At 34.6% G+C, this 18,069-nt stretch overlaps 1 protein-coding gene across 2 annotated transcripts in view; it reads right to left on the reverse strand.

The window, feature by feature from the left end:
- LOC136040787 (leishmanolysin-like peptidase) overlaps positions 1–18,069 on the reverse strand; it is a gene marked incomplete in the record, with an annotated part of 103,841 nt that overhangs the window by 62,961 nt on the left and 22,811 nt on the right. For both annotated transcript variants that reach the window (XM_065725114.1, XM_065725115.1), the window contains 2 exon segments: positions 8,596–8,696; positions 13,312–13,431. In XM_065725114.1, coding sequence (XP_065581186.1) covers positions 8,596–8,696; positions 13,312–13,431 — 221 coding nt within the window.

An 18,069-nucleotide genomic window follows, 5' to 3' on the forward strand; every position in this document is an offset into this window, starting at 1 on the left:
AGCGTATATATATATATATATATATATATATATATATATATATATATATATATATATATATATATATATATATATATATATATATAGCAAAGTCTAAGAAATATGTCAAGAATTCCTTCCCATAATTAACAACTATGCCTCATCGAGTTTCGAATTTAATTCCTGAGCTTCAATTACGATTTATTCAATCTCACAATTAATTCAAAATTTCATTTATATTACTAGTAAGCTTTCCTGACCCACATATTCTTTACATCCATTGACTCGATTAGGCACTATATTTGACAACCACCATCTGGCATGCCAAAAATCCGTGGGTAATCTTGTCCATATGACGCGAACAGTAATTAAGTTTAAATGTTTTGCTATTTCTGAATATTTTATATTACTCTAAAGTAAATATTATTAGCCATTTCTCATTAGTTGGCAGATTGCTTCCAAATTTACCGGAAATTTTAAATCAGCGGGATGTGAAACAGGCCCCTCCTAGTAATTTAAATTATAATGATAGTCCGGTTTTAACTTATAAATTTTCAAAACTATTGGGGAAATGATTTTTAATTATAATTTAATACTTAAAAGATTAGATAGTGATATAAATTGGAAACCGGTTTGTAACTGTAAGCAACTTGGCCCATCTGTAAATCCCACTTACAAACAAGTTATAACAGGGGACTTGTCAATAATAAAACAAGATGATCTTCAGATTACAATGAATAAAGGGACTAATTTCCGTCTTTCTCATCATCTGAAACCATCGACTGTTCTTGATAGCTTGGAAAATGATTCCGATTTATTTATTGATAGGTGGTATAAGAAAGAGAATAAAAATAAAGAGAGTTTCAAAGTTGGAAGAATTTAATTATCAGAAGAATACGAAATAAAATATATTCTAACTTAAAAAATAGTAACACTAAATCACTATTTTATAATGCTAAGATAAAACAAGCGATTGCTAATCTACAGAATGAATTTGTAATTGTGCCGGTGGATAAAGCTAATAATAATTTTGCCATAATTTGTCAGAAGCTGCATTGTGATATCTTAAAAAGGGAGTTGTGCGCAACTAATGTGTACGAAAAGGTAAATTTAGAGGATGAGAATTTAATTGAAAGGACTAAAGAAATACTTTTTAAAAATTTTAATATTAAAATAAATGACAAGGATAAAAAGTTCCCTTTCCTATATTGCACTGTAAAATTTCATAAGAATCCCCCTAAACCACGGTTTATTGCTGGAGCAGCTAAATGTCCAACCCGCATTGCTGCTACTGACCTCTCTTTAATTTTAAAGGAAATTATAAATAAACTTAAAACCTATTGTTCTGGTATTGAAAAAATTTCGAATTTTAATCCATATTGGAGTGTTAATAATTCACTGCAGGTGATAGATTCTTTAGCAATGGTTTCAGCTAAAAGAATTGAGTCTTTCGATTTTGCGACAATGTATACTAATTTATCACTTAATGTAGTGTTAGATAATTTAAAAACGGTTATCAAGAAATCTTTCCTCTTATCTAGTAAGAGGTTCTTAAAAATAGACACTTATAATAAAAAAGCTATATGGACAAATTGCTTTAAGACTACAGTTAACTTGAGATGTTACAGTTTGGATATGATTTTTGATTTATTAGAATTTGTTTTATATAATACTTATATAAGATTTGGTGGTAATTTGTACAAGCAAATCGTGGGAATTCCCATGGGGGGGAATGCCAGCCCATTTATAGCTGACTTGTTTTTAAGTCAACTAGAATATAATTATATGATGGCTAAGAATAATCCAAATAATTTAAAACATGTTTTGTCAAATAATAAAAGACATTTAGATGATATTTTGGTCTTACATTGTAAGCATTTCATTGATATTTCTAAAAATATATACCCATCAGAGCTTACTCTTGAACCTAGTCATGGCGCTGGTCTTGAAGATCATTTCTTAGATTTAAATATTAATATTTCTGATAATAATAAATTAAGTTTTAAAATGTATAATAAAACGGATTATATCGATTTTGAAGTGATTAGTTTCCCATTCCCTAAAAGTAACATACACTCAAATATCAAATATTCGGCGTTTTTCTCACAATTACTGCGATATGCAAGGATTCGTAGTAATTATATTGATTTTAAAAATGGATGTAAAATCTTACGCCAAAAATTGATATTAAGAGGTTTTTCTGCAAATAAATTAACTTCGCAATTTAAAAAATTTAGTTTTCATTATAACGAACTTTTAAATAAATACCAAAAGAATTATCTGGAAATACTTAGGGAAATTTTCGGTTAAATTTCGTAGGGTCGCGAAAAGTTGATGCAGCGCCATCTATTTTGTGAAGTGTGTATCAAAATGAGCGGATTTTTCAAAAATAGCCACATGGTAATGATGAAATCTGTAATTATTTTAGTTCATTCTGTTTTTTTTTTTGCAAGGAGTTATTATTTGTGATTTGGTAAAGTTTATCACATTTAGTTTAACTATTGCTGCTAAACAGAGGATTATATTACCAGGATAAGCTTGTTTTGGTGTTATTTGGTTGTTCTACATTTGCTGTTTTTTTTCATAGGCATATATTTTAGGGGTAATACCTGACACGGGGATACCATGGGTATTCTGTGGTAGGCACAACACTTGACTGGCTAGAGAATTTAAAGTGCCAAAACCCTATATGCAAGTGCATTCTCCTGATGAGCCCTTGTGTTGGGTTGTTGCCTCTGAATTATTTGTCTTTATTGTTGTTATTGTTTGGTAATTGACGACTTATACTTATTGACGACATGACTGCCTGTCCACGGATTATTCTTTATGGTTGATTGTGTATGGCTATGCTGTTTGACCTATGTGATTGTATGGATGAGTAGGGTTAAGGCCTCATTCAAGTGCTGGTCTATATTAATCACTAATTTAGGAAAACAGTCTTCCTTTTCTCCACTCCTTCTGTCTCTTTTTTTTTAATGTGTTTGTGCTGTTGCATTGGTGGTTTCTCTTTTCGTTATATATATATATATATATATATATATATATATATATATATATATATATATATATATATATATATATATATATATATATATATATATATATATATATATACAGAAAAAAAGTTGTTCTGATGGAAGTAATGAGCAAGGTTAGGACCAAAACGAACAAACATTTTTGCTTCGCAGTTTTAGCAACATATATTTGAAAAATTGGTTCAAAGAAACTGATTCCTGACATTTCTCCGCATTAGTAGAGGCTTTACTGAAAACACAAAGCCGACAAACAAAAGAGGTTGAAGAGCAGAAAAGTCCTGAAGTAGCATACAGATTTAAAAAACTCAAGGAGGTTCAGTTTTCAGTACAGCACTAGTTGTAAAGACTTACTTTATACAGACACTAAACCATACAAAAAGATTTCTGTCGAACCAATTGAAGAAATCCATTTTATTTTATAGGGTAAGAGGTAATGGAGTCACTCAAATATGATAGCATATCTCGGAAAAGCAAGTTTTCAAAGAATGTCATCTTGTATGTGAAGATGCAGCTTTTTTTTATTGAAAACTATCGGTTTGGCAAGGTGGAGGGCCTGACAAGCCCCTCCCACCTTCAAATTTCATTAAATTTAAATCTACCTTTAAATTTCATTAAATTTAAATCTACCCACCAAAAGTTATAAGCTTGAAAAGCGTTGTCTCATTTTCAAAAAGGGGGAAAACACAACAGGGCGATATGCTCTTGAAAAAAAAAAATCATATTATAGGCTAATATTCTGCATATCAGAGAACTCTTTAGAAAGGGGTTTCATGCCTCTATCTATAAAAATACGACATTTTGCAAATTTTTTTCAGGGATCATTGACCCCGGATGAGATTTCTTTTTTTTTGTAGGGATAATCGTGTAAAGAAGGAAACAGGCTAGCGATTGAAAATTTTCCTATAGTCAGCCGATTGAAAGTGAGCAAAAAAATGTTAGATTGAGATTCCTAGTTTCAGAGGCAATAATACCGAGCGGAGATATATACCTTTATTTTATAGTTTCATTTAACAAAATTGATATTTTATAGTTTCATTTAACTAAATTGGTCCATTTGAAGCTTGGTCAAATTATGTGCAGTGATGGATACTTGTTCATCATCTATTAGCGCAAAGAGCTAGTGAATCTTTCTGTAGATAAGGTGGGGAGTGTGCCTAAAACCTCAAAAAGTATACTCTCATGTTTAATTTTCAAACTGTCCGTGAGTCTACCGATAAATATAGAAGGAGCCCTGGGGGTGAAGACTGGTTAGAAATTGATCTTTAATCTCCCTTCATTCCTGGGAACATTATTGGACTAAGCCTATAATATAAATGCTACAGGTGATAGCTCCTCCTTATTGCAGAAATATTTGTTTCTGTGTACTAAAGAAAAAATCACGTTTATATGCTTCCCAGCACGAAAACACTACACGTAGGGGAGGTCATTAGGGCTTCCTGGAAACTTTGAGGGGAGGTGGTCAAGTGCAATCAAGAACTTGTTTCTACAAGGATTTAAATTGGAATATTACTTATTTTACTTTTTTTGCACGAAACCGCAATCCTAACTAATTACTGGTTTAGAATCATGCACGATAAATATAATTAGACAGAAATATAAAACAAAGAAAATGCCATTTTGTTAAAATTGAGATCGCACCACAGCATTAAAAATTACCATCTATTTATCTATAGCAATATATGTCATCTATATAGTTAATGTGATATCTATACACTTGATGACGCAGTAGGCTTTAGAATTTTTAGGGAAAAGAACAGTAATTAAATTCTTGTTTGCGGTAATTTTTGTTCATTTTAAGCTTCATTTGCATATTCCATTTAAGCTTTGCTCGCTTTAAAATTTTTTTATTAATTATATTAGTACCTATTGTATGTCTGTTTGCTTTAATTGTTTATTTAATTTCTGTTCGTTTTGGGTTTAATTATTCATTAACAGTAATTGGTTGTGTTTGAATTATTACAGGAATATATTTCCGTCGATCTCAAATTTAATATGGCATTTACTTTTCTTTGAAAAACTTCTTTTTCTGAGTTTTTTTTTTATCAATCTCTGCTCATTTTTGATTTCAAGGTATTTAATTAACTATAGCCTGTGTTTTAGGCGATAGAGATTTACATCGTTTATCTCACTCCCAGAGAAGTACATCTGGAAAAAATATTTTTTACTTTCCTTCGAAAAACTTCTTTTTTTAAATTAATTTCTGCTCCTTTTTATTGCCAAAGTTTTAGTTTGGGTTAATAAAATGAATCCTCAGTTACTAATGTCTCTAACGTAAGATATTACATTATGTAATTCTAATTTAATAGTTCTAATTGGTGGCTTTTGATTTATTTAAATACCACCTTAACATTCCCTGAAAGTTTCAACTAAATGCGCCCGTTTGACAATCAGCACGCACAAAATGTGTTTTGATTTTATTCAAAATCCCCTAACATTCTTTGAAAATAGTCACAAGTAATTGCAGTACCAGTTGCAAGCAGTCACAGTCTCAGTTACAAGTTGTCGCAGTCGGAAGAAGTCGGTGTTGCAGTCACAACTAGTCGCACTTGCAGCCGCAGTAGTAGTAGTAGTGGCCCTGAGGGTTTCAAGTTAATACCCTTACCTGATCCTAAAACATTGCAGATATGCGTTATTGATAACTTGGATGCATATTGTATCTTTCTATTCGAATCAATATACCCCTAAACATTCCGCGAAATTTCAGCTCAATACCCTTAGTCTTTTCGGGCGCACCCATGATCAAATATTCTCCCATTTCCCAATATTAAATCCCGCATGTTAAAAGGGGATAATTCATAATCCTTGCCCTGGGAGGCATTTGATTTCCAATCAAATGAGTCTCTTCAAATTTTATACGACCACTCATTCCATAAAACCCATATACGCCCCGGTGCATAACTTATAAGCCTTGGTTGGGGCTCTGGGGGTTGTGTCAACCCTGACAGTTTTTTTGTATGATATTTGGACTATTTCAAGCAAGACGGCTAAATCAAAATTTTGATAGGAGGCATTTGGGGAAAGGAAGACATCGGGGGGGGGGGGGGGGGAGCTACTTTACCTCCGATCACTTTTGACTCTTAAAAAGGAACTAGAAATTTCAATTTTCAATCAAACGAGCCTCCTCCAAAATTTATACGACCACCTCTTCCACAAGAATCTTATATGCCCCCGGGGCATAACTTGAAACCCTTGGCCTCGGGCTCAGGGGGGAGGGCAACCCCGGAGACATTGCTATATGATCTTTGGATAATTTTGAACAAAATGGCATTTGGGAAAAAGAGGGCGTCGGGGGGTGCTACTTTCCCTCTAATCACTTTTAACTCTTTAAAAGGGAACTACAATTTTCAATTTTCAATCAAATGAGCCTCCTCATAAGTTTATATGACCGCCCTTTTTATACAAGTCTTGTATAGCCTCAAGGCATAATTTACAACCCTTGCCACCGAGCTCTTTGGGGTTATGTCAACCGCGGAGGCATAGTTATATAATCTTTGGACCATTTTGAACAAAATGATGTGGGGATGTGGGGACGTGGGGTGGGGGGGGGGGTAGTTGCTTTTCGATCAATTTTTACTTTTAAAAGGGAACTAGAACTTTAAATTTCCAATCGAATTAACTGACCTTCGATATTAATACGACCACCCCTTCCATATGAAGCGCATCTGGGGAAAAACACACACAAAAATTAAAGCCTTATGGTCTTTACTACAAGTAATGCTATAGCATTGCCTCTGAAATGCCTATTGCCGCTATATATCCACGAGCTGTTTAATTACGTATCCCCTGTAGCGTTGCCTCTGAAATGTTTATTGCCACTATATATCTACCAGCTGTTTATTTGGGGATGCCCAGTAATGTTGCCTCTGAAATGCCTATTGCCACTACCTACGAGTTGTTTATTTGAGGATCCCCAGTAGCAGCTCATCATAGCCACTATTAAACAAATCTCCCCTTATGTTCGCCAAATCATTGCATATGAGAAGAAAGTGTCCCAATCCATCCCCCAAAATACCACATAGTAGGCGAATTCGTAGTCTATTTGGAAAATTAATACCCCTCCAACTTGTTACAAGTGGCAGACAATTAGCTCACTCCTGAATCCAATTTCTAATACATTTAATTGACAAATATCCATCAAGTGAGGCCTTTTTTATGCTGATTGTAAATATGCAAAATTCATTAATTTCAAATTTACTCATCAAAAGTTAGTATCATGACAGTTTGCACGATCTTGGGAAAAGGACTACTATACACAAAATCCTGAAATTGCTTGAATCTTTACCGAAAAGCATGTTCAAAGAAGAAGGGTTTTTCTTTTTCCAGGGATGATCAGAACGAACCACTGGTAAAAACACAGAAAAAGGCCTAATTCGAATGGGAATTTAAAGTCATGCTACCCTTCTTAAGTAATAAAAGAGATCCCGCTACACCAATGTGGCCACATCATTAATGGGGCAAAGTGGAGAATTTTGCGCGGCAAAGCAATAAATGTGGCTAAAATAGGGTCAAAATGTAATCCAGCAAAAGATATGACAGCAAATCATCTTAGAACTATTAAAACGCTATCAAACAGTTCGTGGTAACGAACTGTAGTAAGGAGCGACCCGGTTCAATAGTAACCAAAACTCTAAAAAACGAAATTTTCATATCAAAATGTACATCAAAAGAATCGGATTTTTATGCTGATTTTAAATATATAAGTTTCATCGAGTTTAGTCTCACTACTCCTCAATGCCCCGATCTTTACGCTAAAGTTTGACTCTTTCTCACAACTCTATTTTTAAAACAATAAAAAACTTCAGTGTAAAGAGCAGAACGTTGAGGCGGGGATAGTCCCTTTCATACACGGAATAATTTCTGTTCGTTTTAAGTTTTTATGTCGCTCCTTACTTTCAGTTAAAAAAAAACTTATTCTTTTTATATTTAATTTATATAGGCTCTTAATTTCAGAGGACACAGAGGCATTCGGTGACAAAACTTGTATTAACACACATACTTTCCATAAATAGAATAAACCAGTATTACAGACAGTTTATCCTGTCAGCTAGATGTTACTGAGAATTACCTAGCTGTGCGCCAGCTGCTGGGGCTATGGTGAGGGGGTCTTTTTGTAGGAGGAGTGGTTAAACCCTAAAAACATATTTTACGAGATTAAAAACGTCTAAACACATCAAGAACCAAACAAACTACTAAATAAATATATTAGACCCTATTCTACGTCAAAAACTAAACTAGTGCTTAGTAAACTCACCTTCCCTCTTTTAGAAATCCTATGGCCCAGGTTCCTCCTGTCAAAGTTTTTTGGTTTTATTCAAAATTTTTCTTCGTTAGCCCTAGTTTTTACATTAATTTTTTAAACCTACTTTTATACATCACACGCATGTTTTGGTGATTTTCTTGTGAATTTAGGGTAATTCTTTTTTTTTTTACTGAAAACGCAAATTGGGTATATTTTCAAAATTATTGTGACAGTCCTTTTAAAAACAAAATCTTGTTTGAAGCCATTCATTTTATTTCAGTCAAAAAAATATGCCACGTGTTATTTTTTTCAAATTGTGACAAATAACAAGCCGGTACTTACTTGTACATACTCTCGTCGTAAAATAATTTTATTCTAAGCTGTTGATCCAAAGACCTTTTCTTCATTATGTGGGCTGGCTCAATATGGGTACCATGTATGACCTTGAAAACAAAACGAGAAAAAAAAATATTAGGAAACATTATTTCAGTATTCAACACTAAATTATCTACATTGAAGGAATTGTTTCTGTATCCTAGAAGTTTGACTAAATAAACACTGTATAAAACAGATACGCGCTACAGATTCAAGTCAGGGCTTCCACTTCAAAAAATTGTTAAAAACATATTATCACAGCCAAAAAACATGAGAAAACATGAGAACGTTGAAACTGGAAAAACATGAGATTTCGCATGAGAATTTTCTTTTGTTTACATTTTGAATTCAGCGTTCAAACGAAACCCAAATTTGGCAACATATCATTATATCACTCATTTCTATTTAAACTCAGCTTTCAACTAATAGGCACATATTCTGCGCTCATAATACGGTCTGGTTTTTACTCACTGGGATTTGGTGCTGGTTTGGTGTTGCACCTACAAGGGAGATTCTTGGTCTCACCTAATTACCATATCCTACTTACTTCTTACTAGAACCTGACCCCCGAACAAGTTTTGGGGAGTCTACAACGATGAGGAAAAACTAGCCACTAAATAGCCCGAAAATGGATTAAAGAAGTCACCAGCGAATAAAAAAAGCATATATAGGAAAAAAACTGAGTATCATCAGTTAGTTCGCTCGTTACTAAGGAACACAGCTAATATCAACTTCCAACTAAGATAATAAAATTAATCATCGGACTAAGGTTTCATAATAGGCATTCCCCTACATTCTTCAGAAGTTGCACTGGCTTTTATCATTTTAAGTTTCTTCCACAAATGAGGATTATCCACCACTGATGGTCCAACCTCTTGAAGCCACTCTGAGATTGCAGACTTGCACCTTAAGATTCAGATGATAGAGAGTTTCTATTGTCTGTCTTGTTGTTTTATAGAGTGCAGAACAACCTTTCCACCACAACATTTGAAAACAGAAATGAAAGAAGATACCTTCTGAAGGTTCTTGAATCTCAGTGACCCACAAGGCGTTTTCATTGACAAAATTTTCCGCCAGAAAAGCAGAGGACTTTCTAGTAGCTTAAACGGAATTTCTAGTGTACTGATGTTCCTCAACCCACTCTTTATTCTCTTCTTGTTCCAGTCTGGACTGCTGTAAAAGTGGAAGAACGGTAGCAGCGTAGGTGGTTCCACGTTTGCAGCCCTACATGGTTCAAATATGACCAAGTGCTTAAATATGCACTTGATTAATAAACTCCTGGTAGAACTCCCTTGATGTTCTGAGAACAATTTGGACATTAGCGTCCTCGTATGTGATGTTCCTTTCTTCGACATACTCTCGAAGAATTATAGCTGCCTTAAAGCCAATATAGATATCCTTAATTGGCACGTATCCAATTTCAGTGCTTATATCCAAACACACTATATCAGATCCTTTGATATGATTGGATAACATGAAAGAAGAAGCGAAAGTACAAAGCAACCCTTCCGTTTCCATTTTGAGTTTGAACATAAGAGGCTCTTTGGTCTGAAAGGTCTTATTGTATTCTTCTTCTTGTATCTGGAATATGAAACGGTCCGAAAGTATATCAAAATAATCCGGAAAAAGGGGTTTTTGAACTTCCAGGTTTCCGGAATTCTGGGAAATTCCGGAAAAAGATGAGGGGGGCTGTACCCCCCAGTCACCCGTTCCAAACTTATGCATGGCTCAATATTCAGAAATTGGCCTTCCTCCACACCCCCACGAGTATTGCGTAAACAGTATAATATTGTATAATCCCCCACACGAGTGTGTATAAACAGGAAATAACGCAAATCAACAGATTGGAATTTTGCATTTTTTGCCCATGACCGATAGCGGGTTCGTGTTTATTTGTTCGTTTTTTGTTGTTTTTTTTTCCCAGGGTAATCGTACCGACCCAGTTGTCCTAGAATGTCATGAGAGGGCTCATTCTAACGGAAATTAAAAGTTCTAGTGCTCTTTTCAAGTGACCAAAAAATTAAAGGGCACCTAGGCCCCCTCCCACGCTCATTTTTTCCCAAATTCACCAGATCAAAATTCTGAGATAGCCATTTTATTCAGCATAGTCGAAAAACCTAATAACTATGTCTTTGTGGACGCCTTACTCCCCCACAGTCTCCGTGGGAGGGGCTGCAAGTTACAAACTCGGACCAGCGTTTACACATAGTAATGGTTATTGGGAAGTGTACAGACGCTTTCAGGGGGATTTTTTTGGTTGGGGGAAAGGGTTGAGTGGAGGGGGTTATTCGGGGAATCTTTCCATGGAGGAATTTTTCATGGGGGAAGAAAATTTCCATGAAGGGGGGCAGGATTTTTTAGCATTTTTTAAAGAACATTGAAAAAATAAATATGAAGAAGTTTTTTCAATTGAAAGTAAGGAGCAGCACTAAAATTTAAAACGAACACAAGTTATTACGCATATGAGGGGTTCACCTCCTCCTAATACCTTGCTCTTTACGATAAAGCAATTTTATTAATTTCAACTATTTATTCTACGGGCTTTGTGATTCAGGGGGCATTCTTAAAAAATTGGGACAAAATTTATGCTTTAGTGTAAAGAGCGAGGTATTGACGAGGGCGTGGCCCCCCTCATATACGTAATAAAAACATACGAATGTAGAAGTTCGTTACGTAAGTTAATTCGTAAGTTACGTATATTTTTACTAATAAAAACGTTCGTAAAAAATTTAAAGTTCTAGTTGCCTTTTTAAATAACCAAAAAATTGGAGGGTAACTAGGCCTACTCCCCCGCTCCTTTTTTCTCAAAATCGTCCGATCAAAACTATGAGAAAGCCATTTAGACATAAAAATAAATTAATATGCAAATTTCGTTTTCATTTTTCACATTTCAAAACATGCATTAATTCAAAAACGTTCAGAAATTAAATTTAAAAAAACAAGTTTTTTTAACTGAAAGTAAGGAGCGATATTAAAACTTAAAACGAACAGAAATTACTCCGAAGGGGTTGTTCCCTTCTCAACGCCCCGCTCTTTACACTAAAGTTTTTTACTGTTTTAAAAAGTAGAATTGAGAGAAAGAGTCAAACTTTAGCGTAAAGAGCGGGGTGTTGAGGAAGGAACAGCGCCTTTCATATACGGAGTAATTTCTGTTCATTTTAAGTTTTAATATCGCTCCTTACTTTCAGTTATTTTTTTTCATTTAATTCATGGTTTAGCGTGACAACAAGGTGATAATTTATCCTGTCAAAAATCTTCATACTTTTGTAACGGTCAAAATAATCATTAAAGAAATCCTGGTTTTCAGGTATGAATAGGCTTAAGATGAAGTCAGGGGGAGAATAAACTTTTCATTATAATTTTCTTGATACTTTATTACTCTTAATTTGTCAAAAGTTTAGGTTTTATGCCATATTTTATATACATAAAAAAGGAATTTAATAGCATTTTACTTTGATAAGACCCAATATGTCATAAATCATTTTCTACGATTTATTTCTCTGTGGACAAGCTACACCTTACGCCAGTATACGATGCAGATGCTTTGAACAGAAAAAATAGTGGTGAATAAAACATATTCATTTTCATGGTTCTCATAGGTTTTTAAAAGAGCCATGTGAAGGTTCTTAACCAGAACTGGCCAGCCCTTACAAAAAACAACAAAGAGTGATAAAATTCAAAGAAAAGACAAAAAACAAGACTGTGGCTAGTAGAGTGAAAAGATGAAAGAATAAAATAACGCGGATATTTCGCTTGTATGTAAACTAGGCATCTTCAGCACAAAAGAAACAAAGATATAAAAAATTGAATAAAGTAAAAACAAATAAAACCGCCACCAATATTAATAAAATACAATTGTCGCAACTGTTGAGAACACCAAAGCAACTGAGTAAAAAAGTATAATTTTTCAGAGGCTATCATAAATTGAGTCAATATTTAAATTTTTTATTGTGTTGTATTTATTGAAAGATTAGCAAACATATGCTTCTTAATTTATATAGCCTCCCTCAACCACTGAGGAAAACCTCTATCACTAGAAATAGCCGTTCAGCCAGAGCCAAAACAAAAGTTTCAGGTGGCTTGGTTAATTATAGTGGTTTTACTATTGATTTGCGATGCTCAATATATCTTTCGAGAAATTTTTGGTGAGTTCTACCAATATAAAACTTCCCACAAGAACAAGAAACTTTTATACACCCAACAATCAGTTTTTTGTTCGTAATTTTTTCTGTTCGAGCTCTGTACCAAAAGCTTCTCATGGGCAAGATAGGAGTCTTCATAACTGCATTGTATATCTAAGCTGTGCATCGAATTAACTCTAATAACTTCTGTTCCCTACGTGTATCAGTTGCGACAATTGTTTTTTATTAATATTGGTGGCGGTTTTATTTGTTTTTACTTCATTCAATTTTTTATATCTTTGTTTCTTTTGTGCTGAAGATGCCTAGCTTACACACAGACAAAATATCCACGTTGTTTTAGTCTTTCATCTTTTCACTCTACTGGCCACAGTCTCGTTTGTTGTCTTTTCGTTGAGTTTTATCTCTTTTTGTGAGTTTTTTTTTAAAGAGCCAAGCGCATATATATTCTGCCAGCGGTAAATTTAAATCAACCAGGCTTCTCAATGTCATTTACTGACAGTTTCATTCTAGTTTAGATACATGATGCTCGCATACTACTTACCTCGTCGTGTTTCGGATGTATATGTGAACATTGTCGCTGATGTAGATGTACAAACCCAAAAATAGGACGGCATAGGCAAATGACAAGCAGAGATCTTAGGAATGCTGAACATGAAATAAACTGGAAGAAAGATTGCATTAGTCAACATTACAGTAAATGAAATTCCAGTAATTGTCTTGCCGGTACTTACCTCTTATAGCCACCCCACTCAAGTTCTTGGTCTATGTTAACCGGTCTTGGCCTATGTAGAAACGGTAACTGTATCTCAGTATCTGCTTGGTGATAATAAGCTTAGCGTTAGAGAGATAAACTACAATGAAGTTATATTCTTATATTCCTAATTCCTATTATATTCCTAATTTCACTTCAGGAGTATGGTGGCTATAAGAGATATGTACCATGTTGCCAATTAGCGCTACTGCGTTCATATATTCCCCATCCCCAATGACTAGGACACGTTTCGTTGATACAGGATGACAGACTTCCAGATTGTCCTTTCCGGTCGTCCATCTAGGGACAAACAACCCCGTTTGGGATCGCCCCCGAATGGGATGGGAAGAGGTCGTAAGAAAGGATTTAAAAGGGTATCGGAAATTCTTGGGAGAGTAAGGAGAAAATATATTGGAATAAAGGAGGAACGCCCACATCTGTGTTGGCCTTAGGTGGCTTAGTGTTGTAGTGCTTTCGATGGCAGTAGTAGCAGTCATTATCAGCGTTTTGCGACTTCAAAATTGGAACAGATGAAAGATTTTTAGACACGTGGATCTTGAAACAAAGAAGAAAAATTTCTCAGGAGCTTGAGAAAATTCACCCAGTATTTTTCAGGCGACTGATCATATTTTCTAGGCTACCAAATACTAAAAAAATACGAAAAAGAAACTGCTCTGGTTTCAAAGTAAGCTTTTTATAAACTATGCAATGTTGGAGACGAATAGAAATAAAATTATTGAAGCAAGAAATTAAACACTTTCTGGATTTCCAGAAATTAACTATAAATAGCAGATTTCAAAATCACACGTTAGAAATATTTTACGTATAGAACTCTCAATTTTTAGTGAAAGTCCTTGAGTTCCCTAGGTCTACACAGCTTTGGTCGGGAACTAGACTAAAACAAGTCTGGGTGGCAACTCGAATCTTATGTGGGTGAGAAACCAAAGTATCTCCTCGTTTCTTTTCTTTGCTTTCGTTTTTTTTTTTGCTCAATGGTGATCGTACTCAACCAATGGTCATAGAATACTGGGAGATGATTATTTTCAACAGACATGAAAATATCTAGAGACTTTTAAAGTAAGGCCTCAATCATATAAGTGGCCTCAATGAGTGATAAGAAGAGAGAGGTGGAATATTTTCAGAATGTTTTAAACCATAATAAAACCAATGAAGATTTATGAATATGCAAATACGGTTTTAGGAGGGGGACTTGCCCCGGACGTAGAAATTGTAGCGGTGCAATGTTTCAAATAAATAATCTAACATTCATGATGATTTTGTAATTTTATTTTTATTAAAATAAAGTAGAGGGCGCAGTTGGCAATAAGTATAAGCAAATTAAACCCGAAATTTGCATTATTCTCATAGCTTATCCCATATTAAATAAGCAAAGTCAGATTGTAAAAAATGATTTTTTTTTCTTAACAAATGAAAATTTTATTAAAACTCTGCCGGAAAATTCTTGGTAGACAGGGGGAGGGGTATGATGATTTCACCCAAGGCGCAAGAGAGGCCAGAAACGCCATTGTGAATATGATTTTTGAAAAACGGGACTACCTAGATATTTTAGGAAAGTTAATGCGGTAATTTCACAGCCATTGGCTTGATTTTTATAGGAAGCAAATAACTTATCATGATGATGCTTATTAGACTAAGCGATGTTGTAGACAGAAAAATAATTGTTTTAGGAAGGGGAGAAGATACGTAGACTTAATGTTCACTCTCAGATAAATAATTAACTAGCTGACTCATCTGAGTCTTCAACTAACTATGAACAGGCACTTTATTTAGATGACAGGAAAGCTTTAGTGAATGTTTTACCTTTGTATGGTATTAATTTTAAAAAACTAAGTTTTTCCGAGGGAAGTAAAGAGCGAAGTTGAAACTTAAAACAAACAAAATTATTACTGCACAGCCTATCTAATATATATCAATAAATCTAGTACAAGTGCTGCATTTCTGCTGCGGTGAAGACACTTCAAATAATGACAACGACTCTAGTGAGCTGCTGGCATTCGCTGACGATAATACAAGGGCCTCCTGTGACTCTGGCATGACGTCACTCCTGAGAAAACTAGAGATTGTCTCAGAAGAAACTTCCGTCTGGATGGATGGAAATCGATTTGTAATAAATGTCAACAAACCGTGTGTGCTATTCTTTTCAAGGATTTGAGCTATTCATCCAGAAATAACTGGAATTACGACATCTAGAGGAACGATCAGGCGGCCAGAAACGGATTTTGCGAGGTATCTAGGTGTACTCCTGGACGAAAACCTCTCCTTCCTAAACCGCATCCAGGCTGTGGAGCTGAAACTCTCTCGCAATCTTGGCATCATCAGGAAACTGAAGCACGTATTTCCTCAAAAAACCCTTCGTCTACTTTACAACGGACTTCTGAAACCTCAACTGACTCAATCCATAAGCGTGCATTGAAAGTTATTGGAAATTCAGACGACTATCTGTCCCTTGGTTCCCTTTACCGTCTGTCGTGCTCAGTTTTTGTTTTTAATTTTGTATCTGGTTTACTTCCATCTCCCTTCCACAATTTGTTTCGGTTGATATTTGAACAACATAATCGAAACACGCGCTCTGCCTTTGAACTTCAAGTGAGACGAACTCCAACAGTACGTTCAGAATTTTCCCCGGATGTAGCATGTGCTAAAGTGTGGAACATGTTTCCAAAAGAGCTGAGATGTAGGAACTCTTTCGGGTCTTCAAAAATAATTTAAATAAATATTTAGTTAAAGGTCAATAAGTGAAAGATAAAAAAAGAAAGATAAATTAAATTGGATGAAGTTTAGATTTTTTTTAGTATATTTAGGAGAGGTGTTGTACGTCCAGGGAGGGAGGGAGCAACCCTATGGTTAAGATTAAAAAAATATATATAATGAGGAGGCGCGTGGTTGTGTCGAAGAGTGAGCCGTACTGCGTGTTAGTGAAGAATATTTTATGTTTATGGGTCTCAACGTGAGTTTTGTCACAGAGCAGTGCACTTTAAGTTTAGTTATTTTCTTTTTTAATTAAACCCGATTGAACCTTGAACCTTGAAAAAAAGTAAATCAACTAATTATGTTTCCCTATGTTTTTAGGATTGTAGAAAACTAGCGCTTTACTGAAAACACAAAAGCCAAGCATAAAAACAGGAATATTGATTTGAGAGTCAAAAGTGAGTATGTAGCCTGACAAAAATAAAATAATCTATAAAGCTTTTCATAGTCTTACACCAGTTGTGACGTCAGTAAATTTCAGTATACAATTAAAATTATCTTAAAATATAAGCATAAAATTAAATATTTTCTTAATGACCGCAAAGTAATTGAACAACATACAGAAATATTGCATTGATTTATCAGGCAATATTTTGGTCTCACCAGCTATGACACCAATAGTGATACGGCTGTTTCTCTGCATAAGAGTGAATTTCAAGCTATGGTACCAATTTTAAAGCTAGCCAATAGTCCTTGATCTTTATGATCAAGGACTATAGCCTATAGTCCTATGCCTATAGCCTATAGTCCTATGCCTATAGCCTATATATCCTATATATAGGACTTTAGCCTATAGTCCTATATATCCTTTATGTATTGATACATGCTAGAGAGGCTGTGGAGTAATAATTTTTGTCCGTTTTAAGGTTCAACTCCACTGTCTACTCCCCTCAGAAAACTTGTGTTTTTTTTAAATTAATCTTTGTTCTTTTTTGATTAAAAGCTAATGTAGAGACAACGCTGTCATGATCTTTTTTATTTATACAGAATAATGTATGTTCGATTTAAGTTTAATATCACTCCTTATCTTAAGTTGATAATTCCTAATTATCACCGATGTAGGGGAGATAAGACAACTCTAGAAAATACTGCTCACAACCTTGACATCCACGAAAAAACTTCTAGCCTATAACAAGGTTCATTGTCCATACATCACAAAGCAATAGATCTTTTTCTGGAACGTTAATTTTTCGATAACAAAAAGCTTTTTTACTCGGCCGACTTCGTCTTAAAAAAGCCATAATAAAGACAGGGTTTTATAAATCGCCTACAGACAAGCAGAAACTAGAAGACTACTGCGTCAAAACAGAACTGTTTGAGTGCTCGTTTAAAAGCTTGTATTTATACCTAATCGCTTATTATAAGTTTGACTTTATAGCACATTCCCACAAATTGCACTTTCGATTGTTTCCCTCTTCTTCTTCAAATTAGAAAAGTATACTTTTCCAATGAAATGACCAAAAAAGCTGTTTTTCAAAAACTAGGCAGGAGCAAGAAGCTAAAGGGCCAAGGACGACCCTTCCCTTCAATCACCGCCAATAGAACTAGCACACAGGCTTCATCACAGTAAAGTTTGAAGGTTGAAGGTTCAACTCAAAACTGTTTATCATTCAAAATCTTTGGTAGATTTTTAGTTAAAAAGTTTTAAGTTTTAGTTAATTTGTTTTCGCGATAATCATTTACTTTTAAGATGAGTAGGCGATTTATGAAACTTACTGGGGAGTTCATTTGGGAAGTATATGTGGAGGGGTAGTATATGTGAGGGGCTCTTATAAACCT

The sequence above is a fragment of the Artemia franciscana genome, chromosome 21 (assembly GCF_032884065.1).
Source record: "Artemia franciscana chromosome 21, ASM3288406v1, whole genome shotgun sequence".
NCBI classification, from domain to species: Eukaryota; Metazoa; Arthropoda; class Branchiopoda; order Anostraca; family Artemiidae; genus Artemia; species Artemia franciscana.